Consider the following 23,378-nt stretch of genomic DNA (forward strand, 5'->3'; position numbering starts at 1 on the left):
CGTCAGCGACAACCCGCGGGCCACGCACAGCAGCGACACAAAGTAACCAAAGCAAATTAAGACACAAAACACACAAACCAAAAAAGAAGAAAACTGAAGATTTACAAGTTACTTCAACCCTTCATAAAAAGGCTAAAACTCTTACGACTTAAACTTCCCCTGAAACTGCAGAAATACAGCGAGACGTACAAAAGCCCAACAGCCTATAAAAACAGAGCGTTCAAGTACCAGGAATTCAACAACACAACTACTCAATCACCGACGGCAGCCCGTCCTCTTACACGTGCAAGACCCCAGAGGGCGGACCAGTCATCCCACGCAGCGGCGCGGTAGGAGGAGCCACAACCAACTTAACGGTCAGAGCTCCCTTCTCCAAGGAAAATCTACGCATGGCAACTGCAGTGGATGATTAGCCGATCCTGCCGGACAGCGGCCGTGTAGCCCCCTGTAAGGGGTTCTCTGGTTACTGCCCCCCTCCCTTTTCAATAGGACCCCGTGTATGAAGACAGAAGTATACTTACCCCTCCACGTCCGCCGGGATCCAACATGGCAGCCAAGAGGACATCACAGGAAACAGTATGACTGCTGCAGCCAATGAGAGGCGGCAGGGTCGCGTTCTTGAACTCCTAGTAACATAGTATGTAAGGCTGAGAAAACAACATCCATCCAGTTCAGTCTAATCCCCCCCCCCCCCAATGTTGATCCAGAGGAAGGCAAAAAACCCTCATGGAGCTCAGGATGTGAGCGCCAATGCCAGGAGAATGGGCGCCGAAGCTACAGCCTCTCATTGGCTGCTGCAGTCACCTGACTTCCTGTGACGTCAGCTGTTAGAAGAATCACCGGGACTGCAGTTGGCTGCAGCAGAAGCGGAGGGGCAAGTATACTTCTGTTATTTTCATAAAAGGGGGTGACCAGTAACCGGTGAACCCCTTTAGGGGACAGAAACCAGAAGCAACCATAATACTGACTTCAAATCATTCTTATCCGGTCACCACTGGAAGAAGTGGGCAAATTGCGGTTGCGAGCTGCAGGACCATGCGCCCGGCCGGAATACACAAAACAGCAAGTCAGAGAGCTAGAGATCCCAGCTTTCATATTGCACAGTTACAGAGGCCAGGACCACTTGCAGGGACTGTAGACCCTCTGTGGAGCGGAGCCCCCCACCATCCAGCCACTTCAGGACCGCCGGCTCCGCTACTCTAGTGCATTTATGCTTGGAGGTTTAGTCTTCATCTTCTGTCTTTTTACCCTTTTTTTTTACCAAGTGCCAAATGAGTGCAAAAAAAACCGCAAAGAGGAGCGTTGCTGTGCCTCGGCCAGCATGAGACCGCGGACCACAGCGTGCTGGAAGAGACGGGAGAAGCTTCTAGATGGCTCCGTACAAGACTGGCTTCACTGGACCACAAAATGCCACCCTTGTTAGAATAACAACTGATACAATTCAGCAAATTGTCACTGAAGATAAAATGTATCTATAGGAACAAGATGGCGAATAGCCGATGTGCGTCACAATAGGAACCCCCAGACTTCCCCAATGTCTTGAGATCAAGGACAATGCTGCCCTCCATCCAGCCCCATGCAGAATCCTGCAGCGGCGGACCCGCAGCAATATCCTAATATTTGGGAGACCCAGATGGCAGCTGAAGGGGGGCGACGGGAGAACGTACGCCTGGCTACTCATGTGATCTAGGCTTTAGGAAGGATTTGGTATAGCGAGCCATCTAGAAGCAGCGCCGACAATAGCGTCCCTTCAGCGGCGGGACGGAGAACCCGCGCAGCTACATTCCAGAGTATAGTGTCCATTACAACAAACGTTAGAGAGAAAAAAGGAAAAAAACGCGATTATGATGGTGGGGGGGTCATTACAGCATGTAATGTGGCAGCGGACCGCCACCAAGAACATGTAGAGGGGGGTAAGTGACCGCGGAATGACCCGCTTTACAACCTCCATTTGTTTTGTTTTTTTCTTCAAGTTTTGGTGCAGAGATCTGTGCGGGCGCCCGCCGTCCCTCCTAAGTGCTCAATCCAGCAACGAACAAAGTTTTGGTAGTTGAGTTTGTTTAAAACTAAACTGGAGGTCTCCTCCGTGAAAAGTTTGTGCGGTGGAAGCCAAAACTTTGTTTACTGTTGGAGGAAAAAAAAAAAAAAAAAGCTACTTTCTTAGTTTGTGTTTCCGTGAATCTGGATAATCCTTTGGTTGTCTTTTCTAAATCTCATGCTCCTTCCAAAAATGAGTGCAAGTGGAAGTTCAGGGGGTGACAATCAGGTATCCACTGAGGGTGCCCATCCCTAGGGCAGGAAGCAGTGGGAGCCCTGGCATCCGGTCGCCATCTTGCGCTGCCGCAGCGCTCTTCATTTCACATTCACAAATTCACTTCTTGTGCAAAACAAGCAGTCTAAGTAGAAAGAATGCCCTCGTAGTCCTAGTAAAAACTGTAGAAAAGATCCATGATGGCCGCTTATCTGCACAGCGAGGACACGTGTGCGTAGACTGGGTACGCCAGCCGGACGTTCAGAGAATCATTGTGTTGGATGAGTGACGTGTGCCGGTAATGAAGCACCAACTCCTTCAGTGTGCCGTATAGATTGTATGGCTCTGCAAAGCCGTAGCCTCGCGAGGTGCTGTAGATGACACAGTGCTTGACATCGCCGTCCGCGCTAAACAAAGAAGAGACAAGGCGACAGTCACCATCATAGAACATCATCGGCCGCGCTGCTCACAGACCCAGCGTAGTACAACAGTCCATGTCCTGGTATGACTGCAGATCTACTAATCCCCCAACAATACTGCGAGTTGGGGGGCAGTAGAGCGGCGGCCGGGCGAGGGTACATGCACTGTGCTGCTGCGCACCCGGCAGCCCCGGCCCCAATCACAGTACAGAGGTCTGCCACCAATAACAAAAAGTTAGGATTTTAGGTTTAACTGCATTTTTGTAGTTAACAAGAAGTCGGTTTTGTTTGTAATTTTATGTAGATTTCAGATTTTACATAATTTAATAATGCGAATTATTTTATGGGACCGTCAGGAGCTTCGATCAACGTGAACCAATATCCTACGTATCCAAAGCCAAACAACCGCAGGAAACTTAGAGGAATCTCGGGCAATCTTCCTTTGACTTGGCACCCCGTATGCTGAGCCAAGCCTGAATAAAGGATTGATTCGAACCAATATCCTAAACTGGTAGAGTTGGAGGGGTCCCCCGGGGTCATGTGGCCCAACCCCCTGCTCAGTGCAGGATCACTACATCATCCCAGACAGATGTCTGTCCGGCCTCTGAAGACTTCCATGGAAGGAGAACTCCCCACCTCCCGTGGCAACCTGTTCCACTCATTGATCCCCTCACTGTCTAATATCTAATCTGTGTCTCCTCCCTTTCAGTTTCCTCCCATTGCTTCTAGTCTTTCCTTGTACAGATGAGAATAGGGCTGATCCCTCTGCACTGTGACCGCCCTTCAGATATTTGTAGACAGCTATTAAAGGGATTGTCCCGAGAAAGCAAGTGGGTCTATACACTTCTGTATGGCCATATTAATGCACTTTGTAATATACATCGTGCATTAATTATGAGCCATACAGAAGTTATTCACTTACCTGTTCCGTTGCTAGCGTCCCCGTCTCCATGGTGCCGTCTAATTTCAGAAAGGTCTTCTCCCTTCTCTTGGGTCTCGGCACGAGTGGCGTAGCTCCGCCCCGTCACGTGTGCCGATTCCAGCCAATCAGGAGGCTGGAATCGGCAATGGACCGCACAGAGCCCACGGTGCACCATGGGAGAAGACCCGCGGTGCATCGTGGGTGAAGATCCCGGCGGCCATCTTGGTAAGGTAAGTAAGAAGTCGCCGCAGAGCGGGGATTCGGGTAAGTACTAAGGTAAGTAAGAAGTCTCCACAGAGCGGGGAGTCGGGTAAGTACTAAACTTTTTTTTTTTTTTAACCCATCCCTTGTGTTTGTCTCGCGCCGAACAGGGGGCTTATTGAAAAAAAAAAAAAAGCCGTTTCGGCGCGGGACAACCCTTTTAAGTCTCCTCTCAGCCTTCTCTTCTGCTAAACATTCCCAGATCCTTTAACCATTCCTCATAGGACATGATTTGCAGACCGCTCACCATCTTGGTAACTCTTCTCTGAACTTGCTCCAGTTTGTCTATGTCTCTTATAAAGTGGGGTGCCCAGAACTGGACCCAGTATTCCAGATGAGGTCTGACTTAGGAAGAGCAGAGGGGGATAATGACCTCACGTGATCAGGACTCTGTGCTTCTCTTAATACATCCCAGAATTGTGTTTGCCTTTTTGGCTGCTGCATCACATTGTTGACTCATGTTCAGTCTATGATCTATTAGTATACCCAAGTCTTTTTCACATGTGCTGCTGCTTAGCCCAATTCCTCCCATTCTGTATGTGCTTTCTTCATTTTTCTTGCCCAGATGTAGCATTTCTCCTTGTTAAATACCATTCTGTTAGTCGCCGACCACTGTACAAGCTTTTCTAGATCTTTTTGAATCCTCTCTCTTCCCTAGTGTTAGCTATCCCTCCTAGCTTTGTCTCATCAGCACATTTGATCAGTTTCCCACAATTCCCTCCTCCAGATCATTTATAACAATGTTGACCAACCCTGGGCCTAGGACAGAGCCTTGTGGTCCCCACTTGATACATTCTTCCACTTGGATGTGCAGCCATTTATGACCACTCTTTGAGTACGATCACTAAGCCAGTTGTGAATCCACCTTACAGTTGCCTCGTCAATCCCAGATTTGGTCATTTCATCAATAAGTCTGGTATGAGATACTTTGTCAAAGGCTTTACTGAAGCCAAGATATACTATATCTACCGCATTTCCCTGATCAACCCAGTCGGTGATTCTGTCATAGAAGGACATTAGATTCATCTGGCATGACTTGTTTGGTACAAACCCATGCTGGCTCTGGTTAATTACTCCATTCTCATCCTAGTACTTGCATACATGCTGTTTAATAATCTGTTCAGAGATCTTTCCCGGTATAGAAGTCAGGCTCACAGGCCTGTAGTTTCCTAGATCCACCTTCTTCCCTTTTTTGAAGATAGGCGACTACAGGCCGATAAGTCTCACTTCAGTAACAGGAAAATATTGGAGGGGTTTCTGAGAGATGCCATCGAAGAGTACCTCAAGGAGAACAAGGAAATAACTCCTCACCAGCATGGGTTCATGAGGGGTCAATCATGTCAGACCGATCTGATCAGCTTCTACGATGAAGTAAGTTCTAGGCTGGACCTGGGAGAGTCTATTGATCTCGTATATCTGGACTTCTCTAAAGCATGTGACACCGTGCCGCATGATAGGCTGATATATAAAATGAGAAGCTCGGATTGGGTGAAAACGTGTGTATCTGGGTAAAGGACTGGCAGAGATAGAAAGCGGGGGAGTAATAAATGGTTTGTACTCTGATTGGGCCCCCGTCGCTAGTGGGGGCCACAGGGCTCAGTATTGGGCCCCATTCTGTTCAATATATTTACCAACGACCTGATAGAGGGGCTGCACAGCAAAGTATCAATATTTGTAGATGACACAAAGTGATACAAGAACATAAATACAACGGAGGACAATGTGCGGCTACAAACGGACCGAGATAAGCCGGGGGATTGGGGGGGGTAATAAAGGTCAATGTGGATAAATGTATGGTTCTGCACATGGGCAGGAGAAGCAGATGTCACCAATATACCCTAAATGGGGTACAGCTAGGGAAAAGACCTGGGGTACTAGTGGGCTGTAGACTTAACTGGAGTAACCAATGCGAGGTCAAAACAGGCTGAACTAGATGGACAGTGTCATTATTCAGCCTAACATACTAGGCTACTATTCCTTTCCTCCCCTTTAACATGTGTACAAGTTCTGTGTTCATCCATCTGGGTCTCTTTAAATGCTTCCCATTCTTCCTTCTTTTAGGGATTGGTAACGATTGTGCTTTGACAATCTCATTTCACAATATTTCTCAACCTTCTTTCTAAGGACAGAAATGTTCAAGAACATCCAGCCGTTGGATTCTTCCCGGAGTCTATTAAAATCTGCCTTTCTGAAATCCAACCTTGAGGTCTGAGTCTTCTCAGGTCTTCCTCCCCTTGTTATCCAACATCTAAGGATATCATGATCACTGCCTCCTAAGGTCCCAGCCACCCTTACTCCCTCCACCATTCCCTCCCTGTTGGTGAGAGTTAGGTCCAAGATAGCAGATCCCCTTGTTTTCTCTTCTGCCTTCTGGAAGATAAAGTTGTCACAAGAGCAGATAAGAATCTGTTGGATCCATTACTTTTACCTGAGAGATTCCCAACAAATGTCTGGATGGGTAAAATCTCCCATGATCACCATGTTGGGCTTCTTTGAGAGCTTGGCCATCTGATGTAGAGAGAGTTCCTCCATGTCTTCTGCTTGTCCAGGCGGCCTATAGTAAATGTCTACAATGGTGTCCTTTCTGTTGTTCTCTCCTTGTATTCTTACCCAAACAGTTCCTACAGAACTCCCAGCTCTGAAGCTTGAATCTCTGTGGAGATGATGCTTTCCTAACATACAACACAACACCTCCTCCCCTTATCAGGTCCGTTCCTTATAAATATGTTGTATTTATAAGATGTCTTTTGAGTGATTTTTAAGCGATAATCATTGTACATACAGGGCAAGGTGATCGCTCAAACGGTGAGTGATCGCCTTGCGCTCCAAGCAGAGCATGCAGAAGACAAGCAGGGCCACTTGCCTTCTGCATCCAGCTATTCTTTGCTTGGAGCGCCCGGCTCTTCTACAGCTCAGTGCTCCAATTGAGGGATGCAGAACACAGCTGGACCGCTGTGTTCTTCATCGCCCAGCTGTTGTGTCTAACTGCAGACATTGTGCTGTACCACGGTTAGCACTCAAAAAATGGCTTGTGTCTAAATGGGCCTTTAAGTTCTCCTGTCCCTCTTCATTGTTCTCCTGCGGTAGAGCCTGGTACTGGTTCCTGAGCAGTATGGGTGCTGGCTGACTCCTGATCCTCCTCCTTCGGGTCACATGCTTCCATTCCTCGGCTTCTACGGCTACACTGCACATTTCTTATCCTTCATTTTGAAGCCTTTCTTCTGCAGTCAAGGCAATCCTCCTCTTCCTTACGAGTTACAATGTAGCTGTTCTCTCCTGAAGACTCTGCCCCTTTTCCTCCAGTAGAGACACAAGCTTGCATTTCTGGCCGGTGGCGTTTGGCTTTTCCTCTGGTCGGTCTGTAAACATATAGCATACGCTGCAGCTCACCACACGGCTTCTCTCCCCTTCCATCTCGATGGCGTGCGGTCTGGCGGGGTCCTCCGAGCAGCTAAACACAGCAATTGTCCCACTCACAGCGGCTCTTCCCAGAATGCAGTGGGAATATGCAAATTATCTTCCTGGAGCTCCACTCTCTGGTTTAACAGCAGTAGATTAATGTAGGGTCTACCTTTCCAACAATGTATTTGCCGTCCCCGTGGATGGCAGCATACCACATGGCATGTAAACCAGGTAGAGCGGTGCGGTGGGCGGCCAGACAGACCATCTTTGCTACAACTAAACTGTAGGATTGAGATTAGAAAAAAAAGTGACCAGATCCTAGTTTACAGCGGCCAATCAGAAGGCAAGCCACAAATACTGGTGCGGCAGCCTAGTAGAGTATACTGCAGGAGGCGCTCTTTAAGCCCCCCTCCATCAGTAACATTTTGGGCTTCTAGGGCTGTAAACGGCATTAGGAGGCTACACATCGCTGAGGGGACAGACCCGAAATACTGAGCAGTACTAAAGAAACAAGTGCCATTAGGTGCCCAGTGGGAACTTCATCCTTCGAGACGATGATGCTGCCTGTGGTCAATATGGAGCCGCAGTTGTAGAGGAATAGTATCCAGCAAGCAGAGCGGCCGCCCGTCAGCCCGCTGAGAGCGAATGGTGGAAAGCATCCACTGAAAGACCCAAAGTCCAGCCCACTAACAGGAGGGAGCAGATGGCATCAACACCGGGCGGCACAGGGACCACTGCCTGGAAGATGCCAAGGACTCCGATCACACAAGTACAAAGCTTGCCCCTGGTCCTGGATGGCGGCCATTGGCTTCGTGGTATTATATAGGATAAAGAACTTTTTTCCCCCCAAAACTTTTTTATTCTCCTTTAAGAAAGTCTGTCCCATCCCCCATAAAAGAATCAACTGCGGCCGTGGCTAGATGTGCGATGAGCGGCCCACCTCCACCTGCGGCCACTTCTCTCCCTGCCCAGACCTGGAAGAAAGACTCATTCATTCTGAGCTTCATGACATCTACTGCGCCACCCGCAGGCGAAACAAGTTTCAGCCTCACCATGACGGCGCCCGGTACCAGGCCAGCTGGGAAAGTGAGACAACACATATGCCTACTAGATGCCACACAAGTGCAGTGAGGGTGGAGCGCACGTCATCTCCAGCGGGGGGAGCTACAGCCATGACAGCACTTGGAATGGAGTGTTTTTGCCCCTCGGGGCAGCGACAGAGCTGCAGCAGACGCCCATCAGACGGCCCACCGCTAGTTTCATACAGCACCAATAACCTGTATCTGCAGTGAACCACGGTAACAGTTCCTCGGAGCGGCGGGCACTCACCCGTCCACTCAGTTGATGCCCCAAAAAGCGCCGACAGACTTTAAAATGTCAAATAAAACAGTATGTAAAGTATTGCTGCCGCGGTCGGACTTCATGTGGTAAACCTTAAACGCTTCTGAACAGCCCGTACATCCAGCAGAATGCGGAGCGCAGCTCTGGAGTAGGGTATTGGAGAAGGGCCCTATTGTTACCCTGTGCGCTGTCATCCCTGACAGCCCCCAGTACACAGGGTTGTCCATGTGGAGCAGCTGCTCGGGTCTATCCTGACACAAAGTGACAAACCCCAGCTGTAAGAGGTCACTCACACCACGGAGCAGGCGTAGCAGCCCTTCTTGCTGCTCTCCCGGATGAGGAAGGCGCCGTCCGGCTTCCCTTGGAGTAAGTCTTCTGCTTGTAGCCGATTCACGTCTCCCACAAACCAGGTCTTCTCATCGTAGTGCGGCAGACACTCCTCCGCCTCGCACAGGAAGTACAGCCTGCGGCGGGAGAAGCGGGTTACAGGCAAACACATAGTCATGGCGGGCCGCTGTACCGCCGCCGCACACTCACTCGTCAGCAGTCTCGTTCTTGATTCCCAGCCATTCGTTGATGCGCTTCTGCCGCACGCCTCTGTGACTGAGCCATCTGCAAGCGCAAAACAGCCATGGTTAGTACAGGTCTCTGACGCAGGGGGCGGAGTCATGGAACGCTTCCGACACAATGTATCACGCTCTTACACCAGGTGCTGGTCGCGGATCTTGCGCAGTTGGATCAGGTCGGGTTTGATGCTGTTCATCTTCTTGTCCGTCTCGCGGTTGTCCAGCGCTTGTCTGGTCAGGTCCTGCTGCAGCCGCACCTTACTGTCGTGAATCTCCCCCAACCGCGACTTCAGCTTCTCGTAATTAACGATTATCCTGGGAGAGCAGCAAAAACGTCAGGACAACACTGGTACCGCCACCCGCCGCTGGGACCCCCCGGGACCCCCCCCCCCCCCCCGCCAATACTGATGCACGCTCCCACCTCTCGACCTCCTTGTCGTTGCCCTCGCGCCGGCAGCGCTCCACGATCTCCTTGCTGTAGCGCTCCTGGGAGTGGCACTGCTCCTCGAAGATCTTAATCGTCTCATTAAACGCCTCGATGGCGGTCCGCTTCATCTGGATCTCCTGTACAACAAAGGGGCATTAATGGCGCGTGTCGCCCCGCGGCCCGACCATGGAGGGGCGACAACTTCATCAAATCGGCAGCTAAGGCCACTCCCACACAGCGCTGGTATAAGAGGGGGGCGCTGACCTGAGACGTCTTGGTGTACTCCTCGTACAGCCCGTCGTACTCCTTGCTCTTGTCCTGGAACTGGCCGTGGTATTCCTGCAGCTTCTTCCCCACGGCGTCCACGCTGTCCTCCTTCACCAGCTGGTCCTGCGCACGAGACAGAGCGTCAGCAGGGGGCGACTAGCATGCAGAGTAGAGCCCCGCCCCCACCAATGGGCCTTCGCTGACCTGCTGGTGGCGTGACACCGGGTAGAGCAGCTTGACATCCAGCTTGGAGTTGTACTGCGCCAGAGACTCGTGCCGGTAGTGGCCGATCAGCTCCACCACGGACAGGAAGGTCAGCGGCTCGGAGAAGCCGTAGCGCCCGGCGCGGTGGTAGATCTTTATCAGCTTGTTGTTTCCACCCTTCCTATAAAACAGCAACAAAGGAATGTGAGGAGCGGGGGAGGGGTCATGTCAATCAGGGGGTGGGGCCTCTGATGATGGTGGGGGACAGGCCACGGCTCACGGGTTACACCGATCACCAGGGGGAGGGGCATCCAATGATGGTGGAGGGACAGGCCGCGGCTCACGGGTTACACCAATCACCAGGGGGAGGGGCATCCAATGATGGTGGAGGGACAGGCCGCGGCTCACGGGTTACACTGATCACCAGGGGGAGGGGCCTCTAATGATGGTGGAGGGACAGGCCGCGGCTCACGGGTTACACCGATCACCAGGGGGAGGGGCCTCTAATGATGGTGGAGGGACAGGCCGCGGCTCACACCGCTCACCAGGGGGAGGGGCATCCAATGATGGTGGAGGGACAGGCCGCGGCTCACACCGATCACCAGGGGGAGGGGCATCCAATGATGGTGGAGGGACAGGCCGCGGCTCACGGGTTACACCGCTCAACAGGGGGAGGAGCATCCAATGATGGTGGGGGGACAGGCCGCGGCTCACGGGTTACACTGCTCACCAGGGGGAGGGGCATCCAATGATGGTGGAGGGACAGGCCGCGGCTCACGGGTTACACCGCTCACCAGGGGGAGGGGCATCCAATGATGGTGGAGGGACAGGCCGCGGCTCACACCGATCACCAGGGGGAGGGGCATCCAATGATGGTGGAGGGACAGGCCGCGGCTCACGGGTTACACCGCTCACCAGGGGGAGGGGCATCCAATGAGGGTGGAGGGACAGGCCACGGCTCACAGGTTAAACCATTCATCAGGGGGAGGGGCCTCTAATGATGGTGGAGGGGCAGGCCGCGGCTCACGGGTTACACCGCTCACCAGGGGGAGAGGCATCCAATGAGGATGGGGGAACAGGCCGCGGCTCACACCGCTCACCAGGGGGAGGGGCATCCAATGATGGTGGGAGGGACAGGTCGCAGCTCACGGGTTACACCGCTCCAGGGGGAGGGGCCTCTAATGATGTGGGGGTGCAGGCTGCAGCCCCACAGGTTACACCACTCGTCGGGGGGGGGGGGGGGGTTGCGAGCGGCCACCTACCGGAGGGTGAGCGTGTAGTCCCCCTGTATCCTGCTGGAGGCGTCGCGCACCAGGAACGTCCCGTCCGCCGTGTCCCGCAGCTTATCGTTTACTTCTTCCCTGCAGACAGAAACCGGTCAGACGAGGCAGCGCAGCGCAGCGCGCCGGCAGAAGACGTCCCTTACCTTGAGATGTCGCCCCAGTACCACTCTGCGTCCTCCAGGGGCGCCGTCGCACTGACGCGGTTACACACGGGACTCATCAACGCAGGGGGCTTAGGGGGGAGCGCTGCAAAACCAGAGAGAAAGGTGGGAAACTCAAAGGGGGACACAAAGTACATGAGGGGCCACAGAGCACACTAAGGGGGGGATGGGGAGCGTGATCTACTACATGAGGGGCCCAAGGAGACCCATAGAGCATACGAGGGGCCACAGAGCACACTAAGGGGGGAGGGGAGCGTGATCTACATGAGGGGCCCGGGGAGACACACAGAGCATATGAGGGGCCACAGAGCACACTAAGGGAGGAGGGGAGCGTGATCTACATGAGGGGCCCAGGGAGACCCACAGAGCATACGAGGGGCCACAGAGCACACCAAGGGAGGAGGGGAGCGTGATCTACATGAGGGGCCCGGGGAGACCCAGAGAGCATACGAGGGGCCACAGAGCACACTAAGGGGGGAGGGGAGCGTGATCTACATGAGGGGCCCAGGGAGACCCACAGAGCATACGAGGGGCCACAGAGCACACCAAGGGAGGAGGGGAGCGTGATCTACATGAGGGGCCCGGGGAGACCCAGAGAGCATACGAGGGGCCACAGAGCACAATAAGGGAGGAGGGGAGCGTGATCTACATGAGGGGCCCGGGGAGACCCAGAGAGCATACGAGGGGCTACAGAGCACACTAAGGGGGAGGGGAGCGTGATCTACCACATTAGGGGCCCGGGGAGACCCAGAGAGCATATGAAGGGCCACAGAGCACACTAAGGGGGAGGGGAGCGTGATCTACTACATGAAGGGCCCGGGGAGACCCACAGAGCATACTAAGGGGGGAGGGGAGCGTGATCTACATGAGGGGCCCGGGGAGACCGAGAGAGCATACGAGGGGCCACAGAGCACACTACGGGGGGAGGGGAGCGGAGCGTGATCTACATGAGGGGCCCGGGGAGACCCAAAGAACATACGAGGGGCTACAGCGCACACTAAGGGGGGAGGGGAGCATGATCTACATGAGGGGCCCGGGGAGACCCAGAGAGCATACGAGGGGCCACAGAGTACACTAAGGGGGGGAGGGGAGCGTGATCTACTACATGAGGGGCCCGGGGAGACCCAGAGAACATACGAGGGGCCACAGAGCACACCAAGGGAGGAGGGGAGCGTGATCTACATGAGGGGCCCGGGGAGACCCACACAGCATACAAGGGGCCACAGAGCACACTAAGGGGGAGGGGAGCGTGATCTACTACATTAGGGGCCCGGGGAGACCCAGAGAGCATACGAGGGGCCACAGAGCACACTACGGGGGGAGGGGAGCGTGATCTACTACATTAGGGGCCCGGGGAGACCCAGAGAGCATACGAGGGGCCACAGAGCACACTAAGGGGGGGGATGGGAGCGTGATCTACATGAGGGGCCCGGGGAGACCCACAGAGCATACGAGGGGCCACAGAGCACACTACGGGGGGAGGGGAGCGTGATCTACATGAGGGGACCGGGGAGACCCAGAGAGCATACGAGGGGCTACAGCGCACACTAAGGGGGGAGGGGAGCATGATCTACATGAGGGGCCCGGGGAGACCCAGAGAGCATACGAGGGGCCACAGAGTACACTAAGGGGGGGAGGGGAGCGTGATCTACTACATGAGGGGCCCGGGGAGACCCAGAGAGCATACGAGGGGCCACAGAGCACACCAAGGGAGGAGGGGAGCGTGATCTACATGAGGGGCCCGGGGAGACCCACAGAGCATACAAGGGGCCACAGAGCACACTAAGGGAGAGGGGAGCGTGATCTACTACATTAGGGGCCCGGGGAGACCCAGAGAGCATACGAGGGGCCACAGAGCACACTAAGGGGGGGGATGGGGAGCGTGATCTACATGAGGGGCCCGGGGAGACCCACAGAGCATACGAGGGGCCACAGAGCACACTACGGGGGGAGGGGAGCGTGATCTACTACATTAGGGGCCCGGGGAGACCCAGAGAGCATACGAGGGGCCACAGAGCACACTAAGGGGGGGGATGGGGAGCGTGATCTACATGAGGGGCCCGGGGAGACCCACAGAGCATACGAGGGGCCACAGAGCACACTACGGGGGGAGGGGAGCGTGATCTACATGAGGGGACCGGGGAGACCCAGAGAGCATACGAGGGGCCACAGAGCACACTAAGGGGGCCACGGCTGAGGCTCCCCGGTCGGTAATTATGACGTCACCGCCGATACATTGTAACACTCCGCAGCTGCATCAGTCGGTGACTCCCCGCTATTCCCAAGTCAGACGCTGCGGGCAGGAAGTGGCCCCGGGGAGGCGGCGGGCCACACTGCAGGGGACTACAACTCCCAGCAGCCTCTCCGACACACCCGGGCTTAAGCCAGGAGGAACCAAAAGCCCCGGTACCGGCGCACCGACCCCCATGACGTCACCACCCGGTGACCTCTACCCGGCGGGGCCCCTCGGGTACCTGGCGGCGGGGGGTCCATCTCGATGTAGAAGATGAGCTCTGCGGAGTAGACGAGCGGCTCCGGGCTGGCCGGCTGCTCCGCGCTGTACATACCGCCGCCGCTCCGCTCCCATCTCCTCTCTCCGCTCATCACATTTCATTATAAGAGCGGCGTGCGCCAACCGGCAACCTGCCGGACCCTACCACCGCGCCTGCCGGGAGGGGGGGGAGGACGGCGACCGGCCGCGCACACAGCGCCACGCCGCACGCTATCCGGCACACCTATTGGATACAGCAGGAACCGCAGATACAAATCCGTCGAGGAGCCCCGGTACGGCCGCAATGCCTCGAAAATAAACACGTTTTCCCGGTACCATAGATAAGGTCCCCCCCCCGCAACTCTGAGGGAGAAAAGCACATTTGGTACGGTCCGAAACCTGGCCCCTAGTCAAAGCCGTTACAGTCAGGCAGGGGCGGGGCCAGCGATGAGAGACGGCGGAGTCAAACGACGATTGGCTGAAGTAGAAGCGCGGTGGGGCGTGCAAAACAGCATCTATTGGCTGGCAGGAATCAATGGGCGGGCCGTTATCTCAGATCCCTGTCTTTGTCTGCCTGGAGAACGCGAGAAATTAAGAGATGAGAAAATATCTGAACTCCGCCCCTTCTCTACAGTAGCCAATCACACACCCGGATGGCCGGACGGCGCTCCTGATTGGATGTTGCAGTTACTAAGAGGGACAAAGAGATGGAGAAGGTTTCTGAGGAATCTGAGTGACGCGATCGGCGGGCGAAGAAGAAAGTGCGGGAGAAGAGGAAAAGAGGAGATGGGGGGATAAATGTCCGAGGAGGAAGAAGAGAGGAGGTGGGGGATAAATGTCCGAGGAGGAAAGAGGAGATGGGGGGTGGGGGATAAATGTCCGAGGAGGAAGAAGAGAGGAGATGGGGGGGGGGGGGGGGAGGATAAATGTCCGAGGAGGAAGATGATGGGGGGGGGGGGTAAATGTCCGAGGAGGAAGATGATGGGGGGGGGTAAATGTCCGAGGAGGAAGATGATGGGGGGGGGGAGGATAAATGTCCGAGGAGGAAGATGATGGGGGGGGGGGGGGGAGGATAAATGTCCGAGGAGGAAGATGATGGGGGGGGGGGGTAAATGTCCGAGGAGGAAGATGATTGGGGGGGGGGGTAAATGTCCGAGGAGGAAGATGATGGGGGGGGGGGGGGGGTAAATGTCCGAGGAGGAAAGAGAGAGGAGATGGGGGGTGGAGGATAAATGTCCGAGGAGGAAAGAGAGAGGAGATGGGGGGTGGAGGATAAATGTCCGAGGAGGAAAGAGAGAGGAGATGGGGGGGGGGGGTGGAGGATAAATGTCCGAGGAGGAAGGAGAGAGGAGATGGGGGGGGTGGAGGATAAATGTCCGAGGAGGAAGAAGAGAGGAGATGGGGGATAAATGTCCGAGGAGGAAAGAGAGGAGATGGGGGGGTGGAGGATAAATGTCCGAGGAGGAAGGAGAGAGGAGATGGGGGGGTGGAGGATAAATGTCCGAGGAGGAAGGAGAGAGGAGATGGGGGGGGTGGAGGATAAATGTCCGAGGAGGAAGGAGAGAGGAGATGGGGGTGGAGGATAAATGTCCGAGAAGGAAGGAGAGAGGAGATGGGGGATAAATGTCCGCGGAGGAAGAAGAGAGGAGATGGGGGATAAATGTCCGAGGAGGAAGAAGAGAGGAGATGGGGGATAAATGTCCGAGGAGGAAGAAGAGAGGAGATGGGGGATAGAGGATAAATGTCCGAGGAGGAAGAAGAGAGGAGATGGGGGGGTGGGGGGTAAATGTCCGAGGAGGAAGGAGAGAGGAGATGGGAGGGGTGGAGGATAAATGTCCGAGGAGGAAGGAGAGAGGAGACGGGGGGGGGGGGGTGGAGGATAAATGTCCGAGGAGGAAGATGATGGGGGGGGGGGGGGGTAAATGTCCGAGGAGGAAGATGATGGGGGGGGGGGGTAAATGTCCGAGGAGGAAGATGATGGGGGGGGGGGTAAATGTCCGAGGAGGAAAGAGAGAGGAGATGGGGGGTGGAGGATAAATGTCCGAGGAGGAAGGAGAGAGGAGATGGGGGGTGGAGGATAAATGTCCGAGGAGGAAAGAGAGAGGAGATGGGGGGTGGAGGATAAATGTCCGAGGAGGAAAGAGAGAGGAGATGGGGGGTGGAGGATAAATGTCCGAGGAGGAAAGAGAGAGGAGATGGGGGGGGGGGGTGGAGGATAAATGTCCGAGGAGGAAGGAGAGAGGAGATGGGGGGGTGGAGGATAAATGTCCGAGGAGGAAGAAGAGAGGAGATGGGGGATAAATGTCCGAGGAGGAAAGAGAGGAGATGGGGGGGTGGAGGATAAATGTCCGAGGAGGAAGGAGAGAGGAGATGGGGGGGGGGGGGGTGGAGGATAAATGTCCGAGGAGGAAGGAGAGAGGAGATGGGGGTGGAGGATAAATGTCCGAGAAGGAAGGAGAGAGGAGATGGGGGATAAATGTCCGCGGAGGAAGAAGAGAGGAGATGGGGGATAAATGTCCGAGGAGGAAGAAGAGAGGAGATGGGGGATAAATGTCCGAGGAGGAAGAAGAGAGGAGATGGGGGATAGAGGATAAATGTCCGAGGAGGAAGAAGAGAGGAGATGGGGGGGGGTGGGGGGTAAATGTCCGAGGAGGAAGGAGAGAGGAGATGGGAGGGGTGGAGGATAAATGTCCGAGGAGGAAGGAGAGAGGAGATGGGGGGGTGGAGGATAAATGTCCGAGGAGGAAGGAGAGAGGAGATGGGGGATAAATGTCCGAGGAGGAAAGAGAGGAGATGGGGGGGGTGGAGGATAAATGTCCGAGGAGGAAGGAGAGAGGAGATGGGGGGTAAATGTCCGAGGAGGAAGGAGAGAGGAGATTGGGGGTGGGGGATAAATGTCCGAGGAGGAAAGAGAGAGGAGATGGGGGTGGAGGATAAATGTCCGAGGAGGAAAGAGAGAGGAGATGGGGGTGGAGGATAAATGTCCGAGGAGGAAAGAGAGAGGAGATGGGGGGTGGAGGATAAATGTCCGAGGAGGAAAGAGAGAGGAGATGGGGGGTGGAGGATAAATGTCCGAGGAGGAAAGAGAGAGGAGATGGGGGGTGGAGGATAAATGTCCGAGGAGGAAAGAGAGAGGAGATGGGGGGTGGAGGATAAATGTCCGAGGAGGAAAGAGAGAGGAGATGGGGGGTGGAGGATAAATGTCCGAGGAGGAAAGAGAGAGGAGATGGGGGGTGGAGGATAAATGTCCGAGGAGGAAGGAGAGCGGAGATGGTGGGTGGGGGATAAATGTCCGAGGAGGAAGGAGAGCGGAGATGGTGGGTGGGGGATAAATGTCCGAGGAGGAAAGAGAGGAGATGGGGGGGTGGGGGATAAATGTCCGAGGAGGAAAGAGAGAGGAGATAGGGGGTGGAGGATAAATGTCCGAGGAGGAAGGAGAGAGGAGATGGGGGGTGGAGGATAAATGTCCGAGGAGGAAGGAGAGAGGAGATGGGGGGTGGAGGATAAATGTCCGAGGAGGAAGGAGAGGGGAGATGGGGGGATAATATCCGAGGAGGAAGGAGAGGATAGTGTTATATTGTTGTTCATGAAGGGTAAAAATATTGTAATTATGTTTAATTCTTGAATTCCTGGTCCTTTCTTTGTGGTTCATGTAAATTTTACTTACTGATTAATTCTAGTTTTTATTATTGTACAGCAGATTTTACGGCCACTAGGGGGCACCCAGGGATTATTCCTTAATTCATGTGGTCTGACTGCCACCTAGTGGCTGTTTAAATAAGGTTTTCGTGTTTTGTCCTGCCAATAATTCCGTTAATATGTAACGAAAGAGGAAAAGGGCTCTGCCTGGCACCGCAGACTGATCGCGGCGATAGATGCGGGCCCTCAGTAACCCTACTTGGCCAAACTGATGAAGGACAAAAAATAAAACCCAGCACTTTGCTTTAGTAGAATAAGCCGCAGAGAGGGCTAGTGTCCGAGGAGGAAGGGGAGAGGGCTAGTGTCCGAGGAGGAAGGGGAGAGGGCTAGTGTCCGAGGAGGAAGGGGAGAGGGCTAGTGTCCGAGGAGGAAGGGGAGAGGGCTAGTGTCCGAGGAGGAAGGGGAGAGGGCTAGTGTCCGAGGAGGAAGGGGAGAGGGCTAGTGTCCGAGGAGGAAGGGGAGAGGGCTAGTGTCCGAGGAGGAAGGGGAGAGGGCTAGTGTCCGAGGAGGAAGGGGAGAGGGCTAGTGTCCGAGGAGGAAGGGGAGAGGGCTAGTGTCCGAGGAGGAAGGGGAGAGGGCTAGTGTCCGAGGAGGAAGGGGAGAGGGCTAGTGTCCGAGGAGGAAGGGGAGAGGGCTAGTGTCCGAGGAGAAAGCGGAGAGGGCTAGTGTCCGAGGAGAAAGCGGAGAGGGCTAGTGTCCGAGGAGAAAGCGGAGAGGGCTAGTGTCCGAGGAGAAAGCGGAGAGGGCTAGTGTCCGAGGAGAAAGCGGAGAGGGCTCGTGTCCGAGGAGAAAGCGGAGAGGGCTAGTGTCCGAGGAGAAAGCGGAGAGGGCTAGTGTCCGAGGAGAAAGCGGAGAGGGCTAGTGTCCGAGGAGAAAGCGGAGAGGGCTAGTGTCCGAGGAGAAAGCGGAGAGGGCTAGTGTCCGAGGAGAAAGCGGAGAGGGCTAGTGTCCGAGGAGAAAGCGGAGAGGGCTAGTGTCCGAGGAGAAAGCGGAGAGGGCTAGTGTCCGAGGAGAAAGCGGAGAGGGCTAGTGTCCGAGGAGAAAGCGGAGAGGGCTAGTGTCCGAGGAGAAAGCGGAGAGGGCTAGTGTCCGAGGAGAAAGCGGAGAGGGCTAGTGTCCGAGGAGAAAGCGGAGAGGGCTAGTGTCCGAGGAGAAAGCGGAGAGGGCTAGTGTCCGAGGAGAAAGCGGAGAGGGCTAGTGTCCGAGGAGAAAGCGGAGAGGGCTAGTGTCCGAGGAGAAAGCGGAGAGGGCTAGTGTCCGAGGAGAAAGGCGGGGGGGATAAATGTCCGCGGAGGAAGGAGATGGGGGATAAATGTCCGAGGGGAAAGGCGGGGGGGGATAAATGTCCGCGGAGGAAGGAGATGGGGGATAAATGTCCGCGGAGGAAGGGGATGGGGGATAAATGTCCGCGGAGGAAGGGGATGGGGGATAAATGTCCGCGGAGGAAGGGGATGGGGGATAAATGTCCGCGGAGGAAGGGAAGGGGGACAGCGCCCGCGGAGGAAGGGGAGAGGGACAGCGCCCGCGGAGGAAGGGGAGAGGGACAGCGCCCGCGGAGGAAGGGGAGAGGGACAGCGCCCGCGGAGGAAGGGGAGAGGGACAGCGCCCGCGGAGGAAGGGGAGAGGGACAGCGCCCGCGGAGGAAGGGGAGAGGGACAGCGCCCGCGGAGGAAGGGGAGAGGGACAGCGCCCGCGGAGGAAGGGGAGAGGGACAGCGCCCGCGGAGGAAGGGGAGAGGGACAGCGCCCGCGGAGGAAGGGGAGAGGGACAGCGCCCGCGGAGGAAGGGGAGAGGGACAGCGCCCGCGGAGGAAGGGGAGAGGGACAGCGCCCGCGGAGGAAGGGGAGAGGGACAGCGCCCGCGGAGGAAGGGGAGAGGGACAGCGCCCGAGGAGGAAGGGGAGAGGGACAGCGCCCGAGGAGGAAGGGGAGAGGGACAGCGCCCGAGGAGGAAGGAGAGGATAGTGTTATATTGTTGTTCATGAGGGGTAAAAATATTGTAATTATGTTTAATTCTTGAATTCCTGGTCCTTTTTTTGGGGTTCATGTAAATTTTACTTACTGATTAATTTTTATTAGTTTTTATTATTGTACAGCAGATTTTACGCCCACTAGGGGGCACCCAGGGATTATTCCTTAATTCATGTGGTCTGACTGCCACCTAGTGGCTGTTTAAATGAGGTTTTCGTGTTTTGTCCTACCAATAATTCCGTTAATATGTAACGAAAGAGGAAGAGGGCCCTGCCTGGCACAGCAGACTGATCGCGGCGATAGATGCGGGCCCTCAGTAACCCTACTTGGCCAAACTGATAAAGGACAAAAAATAAAACCCAGCACTTTGCTTTAGTAGAATAAGCCGCAGCACACAGAGCCGTCCGGAGTAAGGAAGAGCGGACCCTATGCTTACCACGGGAACCACTCACTGCCAGCTCAGACAGTGAGCAACTGACATACACAGCACCGCAGCTTCCTGTCCATCTCAGCTAAATATCCAGCTAATCACCCACAGATGTGAGCACATTGCATCACACCTACTGAGCTAGAAGGTGCAGAACCAAGTCTTAGACCCGCAGCGGACTCCGCCAACCCGGCAGCGATCCCAGCACTGCTGCAACAGTACCTCCCCTTCCAGAAGGGGCCCCAGGATCCTTAGAAATTTTCACAGGCTAAATCCTAACTAATCGGTCCGCTGCCGGTACCCACGTCCTCTCCTCAGGACCATAGCCATGCCAATGCACCAAATACTGGAGAGATCTCCTAACTAGTTGAGACTTCACTATGCAACCTCCCTCAAAATGAATATCTCCAACCCTCACAACCGGGGCCGGCGGAGATGAACCATTACCTGAGTCCACAAACTTTTTCAATAGAGATTTATGAAACACATAATGAATTCTTATTGAACTAGGAATCTCTAAACGAAAAAAAGACACCAGATTCATTTTTTCCAAGATTTTAAATGGACTGATAAATCGTGGACCCAACCTGAATGACTGTTTGATTTTTATTTTCCCAGTAGACAACCAAACCAAGTAGTTAGTCCCCTCCGAACGTCTGTTATCCGCCACCCGCTTACAATTTTTAGCCGTCTCCTGAAGATTCTTCTGAATCTCTTCCTAAACCTTCTCGATGTTAGAGAACTCATTGTCCTCTGCTACTTCTGACCAAAACACAGGTGGAAACCATAATTACAGAAGAAGGCCGACATCCCCGTCGAATCCAGCGGTCTATTGTTTAGCGTAAATTCAGGTAAAGGCAAGAACTCCAATCAATCCTCCTGTCTCCCTGAGACATAACACAGCAGATATTGTTCCAGACTTTGGTTAGATCTTTCCGTTTGTCCATTAGTATGAGGATGATAGGCTGAAGAAAACGAGAGCTCAATACCCAGGTGGGAGCAAACCAAACACCAGAATTTGGACACAAATTGGACCCTCCGATCAGATACAATATTAGCTGGTAACTCGTGTAATAGCACGATATGAGCAACAAACAATTTGGACAAAGTTCTGGCATTGGTAAGACCGGGAAGCACCACAAAATGGCACATCTTGCTAAATCGATCTACCACTACCCAGATGATGTATTACCTCCAGAAAGTGCCAAGTCCGTAATGAAATCCATCGACAAGCAAGTCCAAGGTTTCCTGTGTATTGGCAAAGGAATCAACCTCCCAGCAGGAGAATTACGAGGTGACTTAGTCTTGGCACAAACATCACAGGATGAGACAAAACTGAACACATCACAAAGATGGCCACCAAAACCTCCTTGTGAGTAACTTCGGGTATTATTGACTCCTAGATGCCCAGCCAACATGGAACTATGTACTCCAGACAGTACCTGCAGCCTCAAATGGACAGGAACAAACAGCTTCCCCACCGGCAAACCTGCTGGAGCTGAGACCTGTGCATTACGGACCTGCTCCTCCAACTCCAGAGACACCGCGGATACCACTATCCCCTCTAAAAGAATGGGCGTTGGAGGTTCATCCGAAATTATGGGAATGAAACTCCTAGAAAGAGCATCAGCTTTAACCCCTTTCCGCTCCAGGACGTACATTTATATCCTGCAGCGTTGGGGTATGTATGAGGAGAGGTTGCGGGGCGTTACGTCATAATGCAGGAGTGATCAAAGCATTGCATGTTGTAGTCCCCCAGGGGGACTTAAAAGTAAAGTAAAAAAAAAAAAAAAAAAAAAATCAATAAAGTTTTTTTAATTGTAAAAAAAAAAAAAATCGTTTGTCGCCCTCCTTTTGCCATATCTATAATTTAAAAATCTAAATCATAAAATAAAAATACATATTTGGTATCTCCACGTTCATAAAAGTCCGATCTATCAAAGTAGCGCATTATTTACCCCGCGAGGTGAACGTCATCTGAAAAAAATAAATAAATAAAAAGACCCCCAAAAATGAACTTTCAGTCACCCTGTCTCCCAGAAAAACGCAATAAAAAGCTATCAAAAAGTCGTATGTATTCCAAATTTGTACTAACGAAAACTACAGGACGTCCCGCAACAAATGAGCCATTGCTGAACTACGTCGGCGGAAAAATAAAGGTGATTATACCTACCCGATTATCGGGTTTCCAGGAGTCTCCACGACAGCACCATTTGAGATCGCCTCCTCCTGGTTGGACAGGAACACACTCAGAGGTTAAAAGCTCCCCTCTCCCACCTTCCGCAGTGGTTTCTAACGAATTGCCGGGGTAGGAGCTTAACTTAAATTTTTACCTAACTGGCATTTTAACCTATATTTTTCCTAAGGAAAATTATATTTAGTAAATTTTTCCTAGTTCTTTAAATATATATCTTTCTTTGTGTGTGTGTGGGGGGGGGGGGGGGGGGGGGAATGGAGAATGTACGGGTGCTTGTCTCCACCACAGCACAATTTGGGACGTACCAGCTAAAAATGATCTAGGGTGGGATTTCCACCAAGAAGACCTTGCAGCCAAAGGCCATTTCCTCATCTTGCTGCACCTTTACCGCACAATGCTTAACAAAGGTTCACGGCTTTTTCCAAACTGCGGCCTTACATATCTGTTCAACGGACGCTGAACTATGCTCGGCCCATGAAGACGCTATTGCCCTTGTGGAGTGGGCTTAAGAACAGAGGGGACCTCTCCCTAGGGCCCTATAGGCTTCTGCAATGGCCAGGCGAATCCACCTGGCTATGGAGTGCTTTACCGCTTTGTTCCCTTTGTTTGGGCCAAAGAACTGGATGAACAGGTTGTTGTCTCGTCTGCAGTGACTTGTGGTGTTAATATAACTCAGGCTCTCCTGACATCCAGGCAGTTTAGGGTTTTTTCTCCCTCGTCTTTAGGTTTATTGAAGAATGAGTGGATTACTACATTCTGAGCTCTATGGTAGGGTGACACCACCTTTGGCATAAAGGCTGGGTCTGTTTTGAACACTAAATTTTAATGAATGGGTGGCAGATGGATAGGGCCTGTAGTTCACTAACCCGTCTTGCTGAGGTAAGGGGATGCCCGGAAAGGAGCCCAGGGATTCTCTTTCCTGCCTCCAGGAGATAAACTTCTTTCAGACTTTTTGATAAGGTTGATTGTTCTCTTCCTGCTTGACATTAGGGTCCTGATTACTTTCTCAGAGAACCCTCTTCCTCTCAGTATGGATTCTTCAAGATCCATGCTGTTAGGTGGAGTTTGTCTATATTCGGGTAGCTCAGAT

The 23,378-nt window shown here is 53.6% G+C and overlaps 1 protein-coding gene across 2 annotated transcripts; it reads right to left on the reverse strand.

The window, feature by feature from the left end:
- Positions 1 to 893: 893 nt before the first annotated feature.
- On the reverse strand, positions 894 to 22,376 carry PIK3R3 (phosphoinositide-3-kinase regulatory subunit 3). 2 transcript variants are annotated; one of them, XM_066598030.1, is made up of 10 exons: positions 22,265 to 22,376; positions 11,487 to 11,589; positions 11,323 to 11,421; positions 10,061 to 10,241; positions 9,854 to 9,979; positions 9,584 to 9,726; positions 9,301 to 9,477; positions 9,134 to 9,208; positions 8,890 to 9,060; positions 894 to 2,658 (listed from the first exon to the last, which is right to left on the reverse strand). In XM_066598030.1, the coding sequence occupies exons 2-10, from the start codon at positions 11,561 to 11,563 to the stop codon at positions 2,460 to 2,462; spliced, it is 1,248 nt and encodes a 415-aa protein (XP_066454127.1). In that variant the 5' UTR covers positions 11,564 to 11,589; positions 22,265 to 22,376; the 3' UTR covers positions 894 to 2,459. The 2 variants fall into 2 exon arrangements, with proteins under 2 accessions (XP_066454127.1, XP_066454126.1); XM_066598029.1 differs by lacking the exon at positions 22,265 to 22,376 and adding an exon at positions 13,979 to 14,757.
- Positions 22,377 to 23,378: the final 1,002 nt, after the last annotated feature.

The sequence above is a fragment of the Eleutherodactylus coqui genome, chromosome 3, assembly GCF_035609145.1.
Source record: "Eleutherodactylus coqui strain aEleCoq1 chromosome 3, aEleCoq1.hap1, whole genome shotgun sequence".
In the NCBI taxonomy this organism is placed as follows: Eukaryota; Metazoa; Chordata; class Amphibia; order Anura; family Eleutherodactylidae; genus Eleutherodactylus; species Eleutherodactylus coqui.